The sequence below is a fragment of the Squalius cephalus genome (assembly GCF_949319135.1).
Source record: "Squalius cephalus genome assembly, chromosome: 6".
NCBI classification, from domain to species: Eukaryota; Metazoa; Chordata; class Actinopteri; order Cypriniformes; family Leuciscidae; genus Squalius; species Squalius cephalus.
The window spans coordinates 13,876,178-13,895,199 of record NC_137127.1 but is presented as its reverse complement, the minus strand read 5'-3'; the positions used below and the strand labels follow the sequence as shown (position 1 = coordinate 13,895,199).

The window sequence follows — 19,022 nt, the reverse complement described above, 5'->3', positions numbered from 1 at the left end:
TACTCTAAAAAGTAAAAAAAACAGCAATGCAAGTTTGAGAGGTGGCGCCCCGACAAATCTCGCGAGAATCACGACTTGCTTTATGGCACGATGTCACATACATCATCAACATATGAAGACATCTTCTATGGAAGACACTAGCACACATTTCACGTGAATCATGGCAGACTCGACGAAGAAAACGAAGAAAGCGCGGTCGGAAGAGTGCAGAGACGGCTCTGCGTGAGTGGCATTTACGACAGTAACGTTAAATACAAGTACTCCACAGCGACTCTAGGGGTCGCTGTTTGAGAAAAACGGAAACTGCATAGTGTGCCTTAAGGATTGCTATAGCCTACAAATAGATTAGAGGAGGTGGATTTTTGGAAAGGGTGGAAAGAGACTTTTTTATTATTATTTTTACACTCTCTTACTTCCTCAAGATGTGACAATCAGGTGGATTTGTGAGAAATCCCTGTATGGTTGACTAAGTTTTTTAAGGTTTCTTAGACAAATCAAAATCTGTTGCAGGAATGATTTGGGCAGATTGAAATGCTTTTGTGTCAGTGTGCTGCCCTCGAGTGTTTGATGCACGAATCGCAGAATACAAAGCTTTGCTCTTTTTTATACCTTTTTAAAAGGTAATTAAAGGTGAAAGGTGAAAACCCTTTAAATATAGGTTTCAGTATTTTTGCGAGTACTTTCCACAGACGTAATGATTTTTATACTGTACAAACTGTATTTTCTATCCCCTAACCCTACCTCTTCCTCTAAACCTACCCATCACAGAAAACGTTTTGCATTTTTACATGTTCGAATAAGCATCGTTTAGTATGTTTAATAATCCATTTCCCTTGTGGGGACTGCTGGTAATCCACAATGTAGGTGATCTCAGGTTTTACTATCCTTGTGAGGACATTTGATCCTCACAATGTAGGTTAAACAAGTACACACACACATACTCTCACACACGAGGAAGTAACACAGGGTCACATGAGCTCTAAGGTCACCTTCACACAATTGTGCCAAAAGCCCATAGGAAACATACGTACAGGAACAATAGTGGTAAATTATCTGCACTCACGCACATACACACTACTGACACACTCCTTGTCAAGTTCAATGATTAACTGCAAAGATAAAGAGAAGGCAGGTCTGCTTAAACTGCAAAGAGGAAGATATGAGCTAGAAATATAGAGAGAGGAAAAGGACAGGAAAGACAAGTCAGTCCACTTAGCTGCTATTCATTGCACTTACATGGAGGAGAGAGCCGGACAACCTAGGACGATTGAACTAAATGATGGCACACGCATGCCACTACTGGGACTTGGAACATGGAAGCCAGAGGTAGCATTCCATTTCTATAATGGCCTCATACTAACTACATATATATATATAGGATAAATTCAGATCAATCTGGAAACTTTTTATTACATTGAAATGACTCTTAGATGAGCATTCAGATTTACCTGAATAGGGGGAAGGGGACATTACAAGGTCTAGTTGTCACATTGGGAAGTTATATGGAAAACTACAAGAACTACAAGTTTTGTTCCACAAATGCCAGCAGTAATTTTTATGTTGGTTTATTTTTAATTATAAACAATAATAATAGGCTATTCAATGACAGGTTTCCATCATGACAAATTGTCCCATCTCCCATATGTGTGTGTGTGTAATATATGCTTGTGTGTTGTTGTTATTATTGTTATAAATGTAATTATTAATTTCCCTGTATCTTTTAATTTTGTTAGATTTTTTCCCCTTGTTTTAATTTTGTGATTTCATTACCCACATATGCATTACACTTTTTCAGGACCAAAGGACAGCCATCTTGTAATGTTTAATCCTGTAATAATTGCATAATCTTATGCAACAGAAACTAGCAATGTTTTAATGTTTTACAACATGGTAAACAGGCCACTGGCCCAGATATGTGTCAAAGGGCAGTTGAGGCAGCAATCGCTGCTGGATATCGGCATATAGATACAGCCTACAGCTACCGGAATGAGACAGAGGTGGGGAAGGCCATCCAGTCAAAGATACAGCAGGGCATCATCAGACGCCAAGACATGTTCATAGTCAGTAAAGTAGGTTTAAGTTATGTTGGTGATCTAAGGTGAAATAGACACATTTAAAAGGAGCAAAAACATCATACATGCAATAACGATGCCTTTCTTTTTCCAGCTGTGGTGCACTCACCATGCTTCTGAAGACATTCCAGTTTGCTTAAATAAATCTTTAAATGACCTTCAGCTAGACTACCTGGACCTCTACCTAATTCACTTTCCAGTAGGACTTAAGGTAATACAAGAATCAGTGACCTCAAAATTCTTGGACATTTAAGTCACACTTAAAAATAATTTATATCAATGCATTTGATTCATATATACACTACATTGCCAAAAGTATTGGGACACCCCTCCAAATCATTGAATTTAGGTGTTCCAATCAATTCCATGCCACAGTTGTATAAAATCAATCACCTAGGGATGCAGACTGCTTCTACAAACATTTGTGAAAGTATGGGTCGCTCTCAAAAGAGCCATAAGTCCATTAGTAAAATTTCCTCACTACCTCTGTCAGCTGTTAGTGGTAGTATAACAAAGTCTGAGCAATTGGGAGCAACAACAACTCAGCCAAGAAGTGGTGGGCCACGTAAAATCACAGAGCAGAGTCAGCGCATGCTGAGGCGCACAGTGTGCAGAAGTCACCAACCTTCTGCAGAGTCATTAGCAGACCTCCAACCTTTTTGTGGCCTTCAGATTTACACAAGAACAGTGCGTAGAGAGCTTCATGGAATGGGTTTCCATGGCCAAGCAGCTGCATCCAAGCCTCAGGCTACATCACCAAGTGCAATGCAAATGTCAGATGCAGTGGTGCAACTTAAGGCACGCCATCACTGGACTCTTCACGCTTCTCTATTTGGCAATCCGATGGAGGAGTCTGTGTTTGGCGGTTGCTAGGAGAACGGTACTTGCCTGACTGCATTGTGCCAAGTGTAAAGTTTGGTGGAGGGGGGATTATGGTGTGGGGTTGTTTTTCAGGGGTTGGGCTTAGTTCCAGTGAAAGGAATTTTTGAAAATGTTTGTCCTGTGTGGGACTTTGTCCCCCAAAAAAACTTTGTGGGCCCCTTCCTGTTTCAACATGACTGCGCACCAGTGCACAAAGCAAGGTCCATAAATACATGGATGAGCGAGTTTGGTGTGGAGGAACTTGACTGGCCTGCACAGAGTCCTGACCTCAACCCGATAGAGCATCTTTGGGATGAATTAGAGCGGAGACTGCGAGCCAGGCCTTCTAGTCAAACATATCAGTGTCTGACCTCACAAATGCGAATCTAGAAGAATGGTAAAAAATTCCCAATAAACACACTCCTAAACCTTGTTGAAAGTCTTTCCAGAAGAGTTGAAGCTGTTAAAGCTGCAAAGGGTGGGCCAACTCCATATTAAACCCTGCGGATTAAGAATGGGATGTCATTAAAGTCCATGTGCATGTAAAGGCAGATGTCCCAAAACTTTTGGCAATATAGAGTATAATAAATGTCATTCATCCATTTTAAGTGTGATTTAAGTGCCCAAATAGCTTTTTACCTCTCTACATGAATATCAAGATCAACATCAAATGTATTAGTAGCCTCCCAAACATGGAGTGTTCAGTTTTTCACAGTTATCAAAAAAACAAAAAAACCAACTTTAATTATGTAGCCTTAGCATCCGTTACATTTTTAATCTACAAATGAACTTATTTCTTGTATTCAAGTTAAAATATACTTATTGTTTGCTTTATAATAAATTACAGAAAATGGGCGATGAGCTTTTCCCAGAAAAGGATGGAAAGATGCTCACAACTGACATTGACTATGTTGATGTCTGGAAGGTAATGCTAACCGCTAATGCTAAACACTCAGCATATAATGTAAAAACGTTGCTAATGATGAGTGTGCTGCCGTCTCTTTCAGGGAATGGAAGCTCTGAAAGCCACAGGAAAGGTGAAAAGTATTGGTGTGTCTAACTTCACAATCGAGCAATTAGAGAGATTGCTATACGTGGCCAAAATCCCACCTGCTGTTAATCAGGTGCATGTACATCATATGATTGTCTACCAAGTTGTAGATCAAAGGTTTGGATTTGCTATGTTCACGCAATGTCGTAAATAATTAAGAGATGACACAACACATGACTTTCTACTCGGAGTTGTTCATGTCCTCGGACTCAAAACGACTAAATGAATCTGCTGTGGTCATGTCAGCGATCACATGGTACAAGTCGGAGCTCTCAGATAATTCTGAGTTTACAAGCTATAATTTCAAGTTTTAAGAGGATGTAAACGCTTTAAGTAGGAATCTCAATTACAGTAACTCTGACGTGACGCACCTTTAAATAAGGAACTATGAGTCAATAAATAATACAGGCATGATACATATTCAACAACAACAACATTGTAAATAGCTGTTTGTTTTACAGGTGGAGCTTCATCCTTACCTGGTTCAGTCTGATTTGATTGACTACTGTAAGTCTAAGAACATTGCTTTAACAGCCTACAGTCCATTTGGCTCACCTGGGAGACCTTTAGAATAGTAAGTTTAAACTAGCTAAGTGTACAAAGACAATTTAAACACGAGTCAGGTCTAAATCTTATCAAAGCAAATGAGAAGGGTGGGAATGATGAGTCCATTAAAAACATTTCTTAAAGGTTATAACCTAAACATCAGATGATATTTTATACAATTCTTTATTAATTTCCTTACCTCTGCAGCCAAAGAGGAGATACGGATCCCAGGACATTACTGGAGGATCCTGTGGTCGGGGATATTGCCAAGAAGCACAGACGGACCCCTGGACAGGTAATACCTTTCTACGATTACAAGTATCGTAATCCACTTTTCTCTTTTTGGGTTTTAATGTTGTATTTGATTGTCCTGCAGGTTCTATTGAGGTATCAAATTCAACAGAGCATTGTAGTGATCCCGAAGAGTTTGAAACCCCACCACATTTTAGAGAACACAAAGGTAAACTTCTGAATATTTATTCCAATATTACAATTTCCTCCAAATGATGTCAACTGTAACTTTGAACTTTCATCTAAGCAAAATATTAAGTGAAAAAGAGATGGCCTAATAACAATTTCTTGTAATTTGACATTTTCCAGTCACATTTTGATCAAAATGAGGGTGTATTTTAAATACTGTAAAACTATTAACTATTGTAATTACTATCCCTATTATGTGTCTGTGTGCAGATCTTCGATTTCACTCTGGATGAAGAGGATATGAATGCTCTAAGGTCTCTGAATCGAGGCTGGAGGGCCTGCATCATTACACAGTAAGATATGTTATTCTACTTTTAAAAAATTGTATGTAAAAACCATGCAATATGAAACTGTAAACACTTCTAAAACAGTAGGTGTACAGTAGTGTTACATGTTTATAGTTTCAAAAATAAAAACTTTTATTTGGCATTTAAACAATTTTGTGTAAAAATGTCTTAACTTGGGTAATCAAGAAGGAGATGTTAAAAATGCAGCTGATATTCCTTCCAATCAGTTCTTTTGGAAATGGAAGGTCACATTAAATGCATTGCATTGTGGGATACAATGTCGCATGCAGTGACTGTAGTATACTGCATTTTGGCAAATAGATGATAATGTGGGTATTTTGTTCATACAGAGAATTCACTGTATACTTACTAAATACTGTAAACAAACATGTCTAGCAAGCAGTTAACTGGATAGTGTTATTGCTCCTCAGATTGGAACCACATCCCTTCTACCCCTTCAAGTGAATTGCTGTTAGTCTTGGATGATTAAGAACCCACCTAGAGAAAAGTGACCAAGGACTTCTGGAGGTTGGAGTAAAGAAGATACTGTTTTTGATAGTTAGGTTCAGGTATTCATATGTGTATAGATAAACGACAACATTTTAAGGCACTGGAATAAAATATTTTTGAAAAACACTCACAGATGTCATTACTGTAACTTCATTAGTTTAAAATAAAGCATCAAGGCATACACTACCATTCAAAAGTGTGGGGTCTGTTTTATATTTTTGAAATAAGTCTCTTATGTTCACCAAAGCTGCATTTATTTGATCTAAAATACTGTTAAAACAGTAATATTGTGATTATTACTATTTAAAAGAACATGTTTCTATTTGAATATATTCTAAAATGTAATTTATTCCTGTGATGGCAAAGGTCAATTTTAGCAGCCATTACTCCAGTTTTCAATGTCACATGACCCTTCAGAAATCATTTTATATGCCAGTTTGGTGATCATTTGAAAACAGTTGTGCAGCTTAATACTTTTTGCAGAATTCAAGATAAATGTTTTCAGCATTCTTTGATGAATAGACATTTCAAAATACCAGCATTTATTTGAAACAAATATTTTGTAACAATTAAAGTTTATTTCTCTAGGTCTGAATTAAAGTAGTAATTATTATTATTATTATTATTATTTTTAAATCTTACTGACTCCAAACTTTTGAATAATATTGTACTTAAAATCAAAAAATGAAAATTTCACACAAAAAAAAAAAAAAAAAACGGTGGAAAAAGTCATGTAAAATGGTCACTTCAGGGTGTTTTAATTGTAACTGAGAACTCCAAAAAAGCTTGTAACAAAAACTACAATATTAGTTTGTGCTTTTCAACTTCAATTCATAGTCTAACATATCACAGTATCTCCTGCTGACCTCTTTTTAAAAGGATCTGAGAGGCAGCCAATGGCATCAGGCTTATGTCAACCTACATTCAGAAAGTCAATACTCTCATGAAAGTGTTCTTCAGATCACTTTTTTGAATCCAATAAGTGCCCCAAACAATCACCTGTGTTGCTGTTGGCTGGAATTCTGTTTGTCTCTCTCTGTGTGTCCTGAGGTATGACCCTCTATACTATTGGTTTGCTGGGGTCTGACAAGGCACACACACGCCGAAGCTCCAGCAATGTGCTTCGGTAGATTTGGACCCAAGACCCACTGGCCCTTGTCTGGACAAAACACTTGAGTGCCCTGAGAAAAGTCCATGGCCTCCCAGGTGTACCCTCCCAGTACATAGATCTTTCCATCCAAGACCGCCACCCCTGCCTCACTGTTAGGGTACCTGAGAGGGGCTATCTTGGTCCATTGATCAGTCTGCGGGTCAAAGGCCTCCACTCCCAACACGTCAAAACGCTCCATGCTGTCCTCATGGTCATCACTGCCCCCGATGACATAGATTCTGTCCACCAGAGACGCCATAGAGTGCCAGCCTCGCGCCAAGATCATGGCCTGTCGTTCCGTCCACGTGTCTGCAGTTTTAGGGTCATAACTTAGCATGTCACGTCTGTACGGGCCGATCTGGTAATCATGACCCCCAGAGATGTAGACGATGCCCTTGAGAATAGTCCCAGCATGACCATATGTGAATCTATGAAAGAAGATTAAAAACGTTTTTTAAAGAAAAGTTTTAATAATAACATGTGACAGTTTCTTTTTTTTATTTTAAATTGAACATGAGAAAGGATGAGATTTGAGCCACTTTTATGGTATTTCTTTATTAATATTTTCACAAAAGTTTGTCAGCCCCAATAAATTACCTTTAGAATCAGAATCAGCTTTTATTGCCAAGTACAACATGTACAAGGAATTTGTCCTGGTGCACAGGTGCATAAAAATGATAAGAAAACAAGGAATAAAAATATTATAAATAAAAATAGACAACTATTTTAAAATGTAACTTTACATTAGTGTAATGTGTGCAAAAGAAAAGAAGGTGCAGCATAGCTGACTGAGTAGTGTGTGATTAATGTAACATGTATGAAACAGTGTTGATGAGGCCAGTTGCAAATGGAAAGATACTGTTTTTGTGGCGTGAGGTTTATAATCCACAGTGGAAAGAAAGTCCAATGTGATTAAAAGACATGCTATTAATTTGTGACAGTACCAAGTACACTACCATTCAGAAATTTGGTGTCGGTACGATTGAATTCAGTTTGAAAAAGTCTGCTTTTATTTGATTTTCTATTTTAAAATGTAATGTATTCATGTGACACAAAGCTGAATTTTCAGCATCATTACTCCAGTCTTCAGTGTCACATGATCCTTCAGAAATTATTCAAATATGCTGATTTGTTGCTCAAGAAACATGTATTATCAATGATGAAAAACAGTTGTGCTGATTAATAGTTTTGTGAAAACCAAAATTTTTTTTTATTAAAAATTCTTTGATGAATAGAAAAGTCAAATCTTTAAAAAAAAAACTTACTGACCCTAAACTTTTGAACAGCAGTATACAGTGTGGATTCAAAATACATATCCACATAAACTGGTGCAAACTTAAAAAAAATGTATCAAAAAAACCCAACCAACCTGGGCAATCCTGCAACATAGGCCCAGTAGTCCTCAACAGGATGGTACACTTCAACAGAAGACAAAGCACCGCTATCATTGCGTCCCCCAACGGCTATAAGACAGTCTCCCATGGTTCCCAGATAGAAATCCACACGCCGCTGGTTCATAGGGGCACCCTGCAGATCAGCAAAACACTCGGATTAACATTCTAACAATTCTCTACTTTTCTCATGCTTGCTAATTATTATTATTTTAATTAACACTTAATTTGTCATTTTATATCTTCATCTATATTATTATATCTATAAAATTAAAGGTCCTGTAATAACTGTGACTTCACTCTCCATCAATTTCACTTTCTCCCACACACCCCTCGTCCAAATGGGCTTTTGCCTGCAATTACACATCATTTGAATATCATGCCATCATCACTGTTACTGATCCTGCCAAACTTCATCTTATTGCCATCTACCGCCCATCAGGTCAACTAGGCAACTTCCTGGAAGAGCTGGACGTGCTGGTGTAGTTCTTGATGACTTCAACATCCACCTAGACAAACCTCAAGCAACTGATTTTCTCTCAGTTCTAGCCTTGTTTTACTTCACAAGAGAGCACACCACTGCGACTCGCAAAGCAGGCAAAAAGATAGATCTCAGAAGTCCACTACATCTTTCTGACCACTTCTTTCACCAGTTCTCGGTCACTTTGCCTTCATGCTCACCACTGAATCCTCCTCTGGTCACCTTTCGCCGTAACCTCCGTTCTCTCTCCTACACACTTTTCCTCACTGGTCTCTGCATCCCTCCCACTAACCACTTCTCACTCCCTTGCGGCCAGAATCGAATTTAAGGCTTTAATACGGGCTTTCAGAACTACCACTGGATCAGGACCTCCCTACCTCAATTCTCTCCTACAAGATTATACTCCCTCCCACCAGCTAAGGTTCACTGAATGAGCGACGTCTAGTTGTTCCTTCACAAAGTCACTCTTCAAAACTTTCACCCTCTCTGTTCCTCTCTGGTGTAATGAGCTGCCAACTTCCACCCAAACCACTGCCATTTTTCAAGAGGCAGCTAAAGACACTTCTTTCACAAGCACACAAATAGAATTCTCAGCATTTCTTCTCTATTTATCCCATAAATGTACACATTTGACAATAAATCATTGTTCTTGAGTTTGGATGAAGACAAAATTATGTAGTAATAAACACATAAAAATAATAAATAGTAATAAATGTATTAATAAAAATATGAAAATAAAGAGTGATTAGCCATAGATGGAGCCCTGCTATTGAAACTTAAATGTTGCTGACTTTTTAAACTGTCAGAGTGAAGCTCATTACCTTAACCCACACGTTGCTTCGGGGGTCATATCGATACAGCAAGTTGCTTGCAGAATCTCCCCCATTGTCCCGCGAGGAGCTCCCACCTGCAGTGAAGATAAATCCCCCCAAAACTGCAACGCAGTGGTGACTCCTCTGAGCTGGCAGCTGTGTCTCGACAACCCACTTTCCTGCTTCTTCATCCAGCCAGCACACCTCGGCACTCAACTCCTCTCCACGTTCAGACACCTCCCCTCCCACCAACAGCAGGCGCTCCACACCTCCTCGAAGGCCTGTGCGTGTTGTCTGGAGAACAGGTTGGGCGCTCAGTCTCGTGTGGTAGCCCACTGCTTCCTCCACTAATGCCTCACAGCCTGCGTCCGGAGGCAGCAGGGAACGTATGGCTGGCAATATGCGCCCTATGAGGTCATCTGGCGGGATGAGAGCTAAGCGAATGTTGGAGAGAAGCTGCTGGGCGAACGCAAGACGTTCGGGTCTTTGACTCAACCACTGCAAGGTGACCTGCAGAAGAGCTTGCTCATTCTCGTGCTGCACCTGCTCATCTGCGAGGTAAGCACAAAGCTTGGGCAGCCGCACGTCTTGGAGGAACTCGGATGTGACGGAAAGCGTGGTGAAATGCTCCAGAATAAAGCGGTCTATGAAGGCATCCAGGCGGTCCAGACTATAAAGGAAGGCAAGCTCCTGAAGGTACAAGTAGTTGTCCTCACGTACCTCTTTCTCCAGATATTGGCAACAGAAATCTACAGCTCGCCACACCTGCAGCAAGTGAGCCGTTTCCAGGACGTAGTCGATGTTTCCACCATCGAGTGGTAACTCTCCGCTGTACAGGAAGTCCACTACTGCTTTAACACCAACGTATGAGGCTCCCACCAGCTCTACCTCTGCCTCGTGTTCCTCTCGCATGCCCAGGGTGAACATCGCCTGGAAGTAGGGGCTGGACACCGCAAGCAAAGCCCGATGTGCAGGGATCCGCTGGTCATCGGCCACCAGAACGACATCACACAGCTGGCCATGCTGTCTTTGCTCATTTAACCCTTGAAGGAGGTAGTTAGCCTGGTCTGCCCATCGATACACCTGTTGTGCATCAGAGTTAGTTAGTTTGTGAGTTTCAAGACACTTGTAACAGACTTTCAAGACAAATAAAATGGGCAGTTTTTCTTATCTCAATTCTTATCATCCCAGTGTTTTAAGACTTTATACTGACACCTGTGTGCACAAGGTTTGTTAGCTAGTCATGTGACATCAACATGGTCCATCAGCTCATAAGAAGGCCCACTCCTTGAAGGATACAAAAGTTTTCTAGCAGACTGATAAACAGGAGTCTTCATTTCGAGTGAAAGCAGACGATTAACTTACCTTTAACTACCTTTAACTAAATATAAAAAGAAAAAAAAAGTAATAATGCAATCAGTGTTTATTTCATATTATGAATTTTAATTATTATTGAAAAATTATTATTTCTAAAAACAAAATATGACAGAGTGGTGCATCAGTTATTTTATTATTATTTCTATACTATTATAGAAATTATTAATATTTTTAATTAGCTTTTATTTTTAGATTTTCTGTTTTAATTTTAGCTTCAGTCATATTATTTTTTTAATGTTTCTATTTAGTTTTTATTTTTTTATCAGTTTTAGCCATTTTAGTACTTCAACTTATTTCAGATAGTTTTCATTTAAGATTTTTAAGTTATATTTTATTGCAGTTTTATTTCAATCATTGAAAATGATTTTAATCATTTTAGTTAACCATAACAACACTACTGTTATGCATACCTTTGAATATTCACTTATTCTGTGAGGACGTGAAAGACGAGATTGCTTTCCAATGTCCATTGTGTCACCACCTGCCATAGGACTCTCTGCAAAATATCGTAAAAAAAAAAAAAAAAAGAAAAGAAAGAAAAAATTATCGGGAGTAATTAAATATAACCATGTATAAAACAATTATATAACGCTCAAAACAGGAAAAGACAAAGTAAAAAAGACAAAGGCTGAATACAAAAGGAAAGTGGCATTTACACATGCACAATAACTCGTGATTACGTTTTACTGATATTCAATTTAATTTTACATATTTTATCGATGCATCTTAGACAACAACCGTACAGTCAAATGCAGATATTATTTTACCATTTTTCCATTCTTTATCCGTATTAACTACTAGTTAAATACCCGTACGTGACTATAAACAAGTTTTGACCGTGGCACAGTGAGGCTGAGTTCTCTCTTCCGTGTTGACCTTTATTTCAAAATAAAAGTTTTTTTTGTGTGCTCAATTTCGCCCTGAAGAAATTCAGACTGTACTGGCTACATACTACTACTACTCTATCTATCTATCTATCTATCCATCCATCCATCCATCCATCCATCCATCCATCCATCTATCCATCTATCTATCTATCTATCTATCTATCTATCTATCTATCTATCTACCTATCAATCATGTAGGCTATGCAACATGATAATAGGCCTAGGCATGTTGTTTTGAAATTAATTCTATTATGAATGAGAATTTCAAGGGAAGGGATATGCTTGTAACCATGCAAATAATTGTAAACTTTTATTTTTATATAAATATTTTTTAATATGTTTTATTTTCGGGTGAAATTTTACATTTATTGATGCCATTACCTATGGTATTTCTCGTTGTAGCCTAATCCAAATATTACCGAAAAGAGCAACGTCAGGATGAACCCAGGTCCACAAGATGGCAGAGTAACTCAGACCAAATGTTATGACAGAACAGAACTGGGTGGATTTAATGTAGCTCAATACCCAGGTTGGCCATTAGGAGGTGAAAAGCTCTCTGATTCACTGGAACAGCAACCTGACAGACAAATATCACTAACGCCCATTAAGAGGCAATAGGAAATGAATCGAGTCGTGAAATTAGTTTAGTTGCCTCTCCATCCCACTGAGAGAAGAGACCTCCCTGTCCCACCAGCAGCAACCTCTGCCGCACTTTGGGATTTATCTGCGATTTCTCTCATTCCCCCGGCTTTGTTCTGCATTTAGTTACATTATCTTCCTTTGCATCGTCGAAATGGCAACGCGAATTGACAAAGAGGCTTGCAGAGAAGCATACAATCTGGTGCGAGACGACGGCTCAGATATATGCTGGTGAGTGAAGCCTTGATTTGCTGCACATCCAGATTTTTGCTGTTTGGCGCGTGCTGGCGAAACTCGTTACATTGTTTCAACAATTTGAATTATCAAATGATACCGTTTAACGCTGTTTTTAATTGATTTGATGACATGAATGTATGTGGTGCAACATGTAGGGCTGGGTCTTTTAACCCAGGGGCAGTGTCTCAAAATCTAGTCTGCACCCTAGAAACTAGGCAGCATTTCCCCCAAAAATGTCTAGGTAGGCAGCTTGCTAAAATTTGAGACGCATCCATCGTTTTGGCAACAGTTAAAATATACATTTTCTGTTTAAAGGGCATCTTTTAAGTATGACGGATCTACTATTGTACCAGCTGGTCACGGGTCCGACTACGAAGAATTCAAGAGTCAGTGTACAGGTGAGTTAATTTTCTTATTTACCTGCTTTATGTTGGGAGGACCTTAAGGTATTTTTGAAAGCAGCTGCAATTAATTATTAAATCAGTTAAGGAGATAGCTCACCCCCTAAAAATGAAAGTTTAATCAAATCTAATTTACTCACCACATGCTGTTCCAAACCTAATGACTTCCTTATTAGGGGTTGACTCAGTCACCATTCACTTACAATCAAAAGAAGATGCAATGAAAGTGAATGGTGACTGAGTCTTACAGGCTCTAACCTTACCTTTTGAGTTTCACAGAAGAAAAAAAAAACTCTTTCAGGTTTGAAAAAAACATGACTGTGAGTAAATTATGACAGAGGTTTAATTTTGGGGTGCACTGTCACTTTAAGTTCTACATACCACATGTTAGGAAGTACTTTATATTCCAAGGTAGACCATACCAAATATGGCTTTGTATTTGTCCTAGATGACATGGCAAGAGGGCGAGCTACCAGTGAGATGTTTAATGAGAGGTTTTAAACACATTTGTATTAGTAATCGATTAATCAACAGAACTCATTAGATTCAACTTGATACCTAATTTAATGTGGTTTTGGGGATCTAACAAGCTACAGTGAATTAGTATACTATACTGCATGAATTATTTTTTATAACTGTAAATAACTGTCTAGCTCCACAGAGAGAATGAAATGATGTCATTTCTCGCCTCTCATTCTGTCATCCTTAATGAACAGAGATCTGGGTGTGGTGCTCAGTTCAGTCTCCATGAGTAGCCTAGATGTGTAGCCACTAGCAGATGTGAACTTGTACAAGTGTTGCAATAGCTTGGCTTCTGCCATTGTGCTCTGACAGATGATCAAGGATGTCTTCCTTAATGGAGCAGTGTCATGTTACAATAAGCTCTTTTGCTGGAGAATACTTTGTGACAACTTTAGTCATGACGTTTACTTATGTTTTAAATCCAAACAGAAAAGTGATTTGTGCTGTAGCTGCTGCCCATAAACTGTTTTATCCAGCAATAAATATAATTGGTGTAGGTTCTTGAGTAGTTGGAGAATCTTTTATGTATATGAGCATTGCAATCCCCTCTAAAAAGCTGTTGTAGACAGGACAATATGAAAAGATTGCTGCTTTATTAAGAGGTATCATGAAGTGTCAGTAGCATAATGAGTTATCCTAACTTTATTATGTGGTTTTATGTGATAGTGAATCTCTGGGTGAAGAATATGATTTTTCATTGCTTACATTTGTGTTCTGCTTCATTTTTCATGTTAAACTTTGCTTTTTACTGTAGTGCACAAACTCAAAATGGGTTTTTGGGTCAAAGTGGCTAAAAATTATAGAGCGGGTCACATTAATAAAATAATACATTTTGTATATCATTATATATAAAGCTTGAGTTTTAGGTCATGTCTAACAAGTTTAGTATTTTAAATATTTCTTTTTGCTGCATCATCATAGCCTGGCAGACTGGAAGTATAGAGTACACATGTAGTAGTCAGCACAAATACACTGACTTTCTGGAAGTGAGTTCTTCAGAAATGTCCTGCGTACGCACGAGGAAGTAAAAGTGCATGGAATCATTGCCACATTTTTTTTATTTTTTATTACTAGAGTTCATGCTTTCCCACTGCTGACTGTTAGCATGTTGACTCATGAGCACTGCTCACTTCCTAAATGCGGTTTGTTTAAGGTTTCAGTTCTATTGAAATACAGCAGAGGTCTCTATAATGTGACTTCGATTCACCATCCACTTTGCTCTTGAAACTTTAACAGTCAATGTGCCAAATACAACTGACAGTATTACCCATGGTTCCCTGACTTAGCTTCTTAAACCTTAAGCCTAGTTAATCAACAACAGAAAACCAGATATTGTCAGTCTCAAGTAGTACCAAGGGAATTCACGTGGCATTGGTTTTCCAGGAAAGTCTATCTATCTGTCTAACGTGTCTGTCTGTCTAGCTGTCTATCTGTCTGAGTTTGTTTAATTAAGTTATATGTAGGCCTACTGTAGGCTATATGTAGGCCTACTGTAGGCTATATATGTAGGCTATATATATATATATATATATATATATATATATATATATATATATATATATATATATATATATATATTAGGGCTATTAATCGATTAATCGAATTTCTAATCGCGATTACGATTACCGATGCCACGATTACGTAATCGTTCAAAGCCGCGTTACGAAAAAACAAACAAACAAAAAAACAGCCGCTTACATTATTCTGCATGGTGTTTTGAGCATGTTACGCTGTGAGAGGCGAACCACGACTACTTCAGAGAACCCATCACAATAGGAACTACCAGAGACGTAAGTGTATGCTGAAATAAAAAGTCTCTCAGAAAAACGGACTTTCCTGTCAGCCGTTAAACTGCAGTAGCGCGCACTCTTCAACTGCACGCGCAAAATAAACTACAAGCATGCAACGTCGTTACGTTTTAAATTAGAAAATAAACGCGTTGTCCAGATTCAGTGTCTGCGGTCAGATGAGATGTTGTCAGGCTATATGTCAGTGTCATTATTCTATCGTTATTTTCATAACTTGATACGAAATAAAAAAAAAAGTCTCTCACCTCAGAAAAACGAAATTTCATGTCCTGTCAGTTGTTATACTGCGCTCGTAGCCTGCACTCACTTTAACAGTTCTTGTAAGTATTGTGTATCACCATGGTAACTGTTGTTTCCATAACCACATAATGCCACTTATTGGTTATTTTGTGTATTTTTAAATGACTGTGGTGGCTCATACCAAGATTGTATTAACAAAAACTAGTTTGGGACTGCTATTTAAATAGCTTAAACTCGTAGGCCTACTGTTTATTTTAGCAGTAGCCTATTAGTCATATTCTTACAATTTATTTGTATATTAAGTAAAGGGGGGCAGTAGCCTACTTGTGTGTGTCAACAGTTTTTGTGTAAACAAATGTATTATAATAGGCCTATATAATTCCTAAAAAGGTGGGTCGCGGCTTGATGACCATGGGGAAATGTGGGTCCCATGGCCAAACTATCATTCAATGTAAATTGTGGTAATCATAATTGATTACAATTCAAGGGAATAATCAACAATTATGATTTTTGTCATAATCGTGCAGCCCTGATATATATATTCATACATATACATATACATTTATTGCTATACTTATTAGGGATAAGCAGGAGTTTCAGCAGATCTATATTCACAGATACATAGAGAACAAAGTGCAAAGGTGTGTATCATTAATATGTAAATAAATGGTTTAGTAAGTGTTTTCTTCCGTATAATGCTATCTCTGATACTGTCAGTGTCTAAACAGAGGCACGCCAGAGTTAGGAGCAATTGATGTTATCTTTGAATCTTGTCCTAGTGCCACTGCAATGCAGTTGTAGCACATTTGGGAGGAAGTGGCCAGCTGTTAAGCTCTGAGAGACTGGGAGTGTTACCGATGAATTATTACACCCTTATCAATAGATAATCGGTATCCTTATCGGTAAACTAGATCACCTCCTTTCCTCACCCACTTACTCTGTTCCTTGTTTTTCGTGTCATGTGATGTCATAGAGCTTAAATTTCTCAGCCTCGTCCACCACTCGCACGTGATGCTCTCAGATTACGTTTTATGTTGTGACTTCTTTCTCTGGAAAAGAAAACAATGAAATAGTGTAGATTCAAAACACTTGCTACAATGGGGACAGTGTTTGTTTGAATCTAAGCTCTTCCTTGTTATTTAACAGACAAAGTTCAGCTAAACTAGAGACATTAAAGAAGCACATTTAATATTAAAGTCAACATGAAATCAAACTCAAATAGGTTTATTTTTTACATTATAATTTTTTTTTTTTTTTAATAAATCTATATATTTTTTTTAAATTGTATGTGCTGTTATTATTCTGTTGTAATTGTTCTTCATTTTGCTGGGTTTTTTAATTGGGGAAATAATCGTGTGGAATTTTAATTTGTGGAGAAAAACCGACCTTTTTCAAAAAAGAATATTGACGTCTAAAAACACTTTTTGTGTGTCTATTCAATATTGTTCTTGTCTGCCAGAATAAGGTCAGACTTATCTTAATTTAGAGGCTTTTCTCAACCAATTTTGATATGTTTGTGACAAATTGAATTATGTATTTAATTTGATTCATATTTTTAATCAATTGACAGTCCTAAAAGAAACAAACAATATTCAAGAAAATGCATCCTCCTTGTTAAGGTTCCTCCTTGCTTTCTCTCTGACTCTCAGATGACTCCCGTCTCTTTGGTTTCGTGAGGATCACGACGGGCGACGCCATGAGCAAGCGTGCCAAGTTCACCCTCATCACCTGGATTGGCGAGAACATCAGCGGACTGCAAAGAGCTAAGATTAGCACTGACAAGACACTGGTAAAAGACATCGTGCAGGTGGGTTTTTTCCTTTTCTCTTACGCCATCCCTCATGCCATATGCAAATTTTCCGACTCAGATTTACAAAATTTGACACACCCAGACGCGCAGATAACAATGTTCATTTTCACTGTAAACAAATCGGTGCGCTCATGCAAACAATCTCAAGTCCTGTCCCTCCATCGCTCATAGTGTGTTTGCTGTCCTTTTTCCATGCAGAACTTTGCCAAGGAGTTTATGATCAGTGATCCCCGGGAGCTGGAGGAAGACTACCTCCGCAATGAGCTGAAGAAGGCCGGCGGGGCCAACTACGACGCCCAGGCCGAATAGAACTTGGGGACGGGTTTCCATAGGGTTGGAATCAGAAAGAAGGGGAAAACGTCATCTTGTACACATGCACACACAGACAAACATACACACACAGACAAACGCAAATATACATACCTCACCCCTATTGCCAGTCTGGGCATGGTTGATTTATCTACTGTATTGTGCATCATCTCAATGTCATCTCTGCTAGTGCTATGAGGGTTATCTTTTTCTTTTTTTTTCAGGGGCATTTTTGTAACTGTAATCAGAGTTTCTGAGGATGCTGTCTTGGCTCAAAGTTGTCATCACTGTGATACGCTTCCATAATCAATGGAGTGCATACGAGTCCAGCATTGTTTTATTTAAGGGGTTTATTATGAATCTTCATCTCCCTGCTGACTCCTCTAAAACAGACCACTGTGTTTACTGTCTCAATCTCCCATGGAGAGGAAGGCATCATGGAATGTGTGCATTTGTGTATGTGTGTGTTTGCAGACACTGCACTGTGACTGGCTAACTTGCATGCAGGGGGTGGAGTCTTAAAGTATCCTGTAGCTGTGATTGGCTGTTTCTCTCCACCCAACCGCGGAGCAGCCATTTCTCTAGTGTAGCCTTCATTTTGGATTACATTAAAATACCCAAAAATGTTGTCTTTTTTTTCTTTTCTTTTTTTTTTTTTTTTAAAGTAGGTTTTATTTACATTTAAAAAAATACAATCTGTGGTTCTTCCTTTATGATAAAAATGCCTCCCGAGCCAAGACAAAAAAATATGATGGTCACAAAAGCAATCATGTCAGAATAAAATGTTTGTTTTTTCAAGACTTGTCCTTGTGTGTTATATTTTGCTCTGTTTGCGATACTCTACTCTTTGACGTTATTGTGCTGTGGGTTGGCCTCTGCCCCGCTAATGCAAGCCGCTTGGCACGGCACTGCTCCTCTGCACGAATCCTAACAATCCCAGGGGGCATATGGGGGAGTCCCAGGGGTTGTCATGGCCACCGCTGCGGTCAAGCTGCTCTGCTCTAAAGCCTGTCAATAATGGTCTCTCCTCTCCCCCCAAAAACATTTCCCACCCCCCTTTCCCCCTCAGTTGTAACCTCTTTTCATCTTTTCTCCTCCCTTCTTCTTACTCTCCCTGCCTTGCGTTTAGTCCAACAGATGTGATCCCAACT

The 19,022-nt window shown here is 38.5% G+C and overlaps 3 protein-coding genes across 5 annotated transcripts; 2 read left to right on the top strand and 1 right to left on the bottom strand.

Annotated features, from left to right (window-relative positions):
- Window positions 1–1,016: 1,016 nt before the first annotated feature.
- Window positions 1,017–5,999, top strand: LOC307159809 (aldo-keto reductase family 1 member B1). Its single transcript, XM_079873433.1, has 10 exons — window positions 1,017–1,326; window positions 1,899–2,069; window positions 2,167–2,283; window positions 3,781–3,858; window positions 3,941–4,057; window positions 4,446–4,558; window positions 4,738–4,825; window positions 4,907–4,990; window positions 5,221–5,303; window positions 5,729–5,999. Exons 1-10 carry the CDS (start codon window positions 1,237–1,239, stop codon window positions 5,760–5,762), a joined length of 975 nt encoding a protein of 324 aa, XP_079729559.1. The 5' UTR covers window positions 1,017–1,236; the 3' UTR covers window positions 5,763–5,999.
- A 541-nt stretch (window positions 6,000–6,540) lies between these two features.
- Window positions 6,541–16,738, bottom strand: klhl36 (kelch-like family member 36). Of its 3 annotated transcripts, none has more exons than XM_079873427.1 (5): window positions 16,690–16,738; window positions 11,429–11,514; window positions 9,651–10,724; window positions 8,327–8,484; window positions 6,541–7,385 (listed from the first exon to the last, which is right to left on the bottom strand). In XM_079873427.1, exons 1-5 carry the CDS (start codon window positions 16,721–16,723, stop codon window positions 6,803–6,805), a joined length of 1,935 nt encoding a protein of 644 aa, XP_079729553.1. In that variant the 5' UTR covers window positions 16,724–16,738; the 3' UTR covers window positions 6,541–6,802. The 3 variants fall into 3 exon arrangements, with proteins under 3 accessions (XP_079729553.1, XP_079729555.1, XP_079729554.1); XM_079873429.1 differs by lacking the exon at window positions 16,690–16,738 and adding an exon at window positions 15,758–15,831; XM_079873428.1 differs by lacking the exon at window positions 16,690–16,738 and adding an exon at window positions 11,786–11,886.
- On the top strand, window positions 12,464–18,669 carry cotl1 (coactosin-like F-actin binding protein 1). The gene is made up of 4 exons (XM_079873434.1): window positions 12,464–12,775; window positions 13,097–13,179; window positions 17,402–17,559; window positions 17,761–18,669. The coding sequence occupies exons 1-4, from the start codon at window positions 12,699–12,701 to the stop codon at window positions 17,869–17,871; spliced, it is 429 nt and encodes a 142-aa protein (XP_079729560.1). The 5' UTR covers window positions 12,464–12,698; the 3' UTR covers window positions 17,872–18,669.
- Window positions 18,670–19,022: the final 353 nt, after the last annotated feature.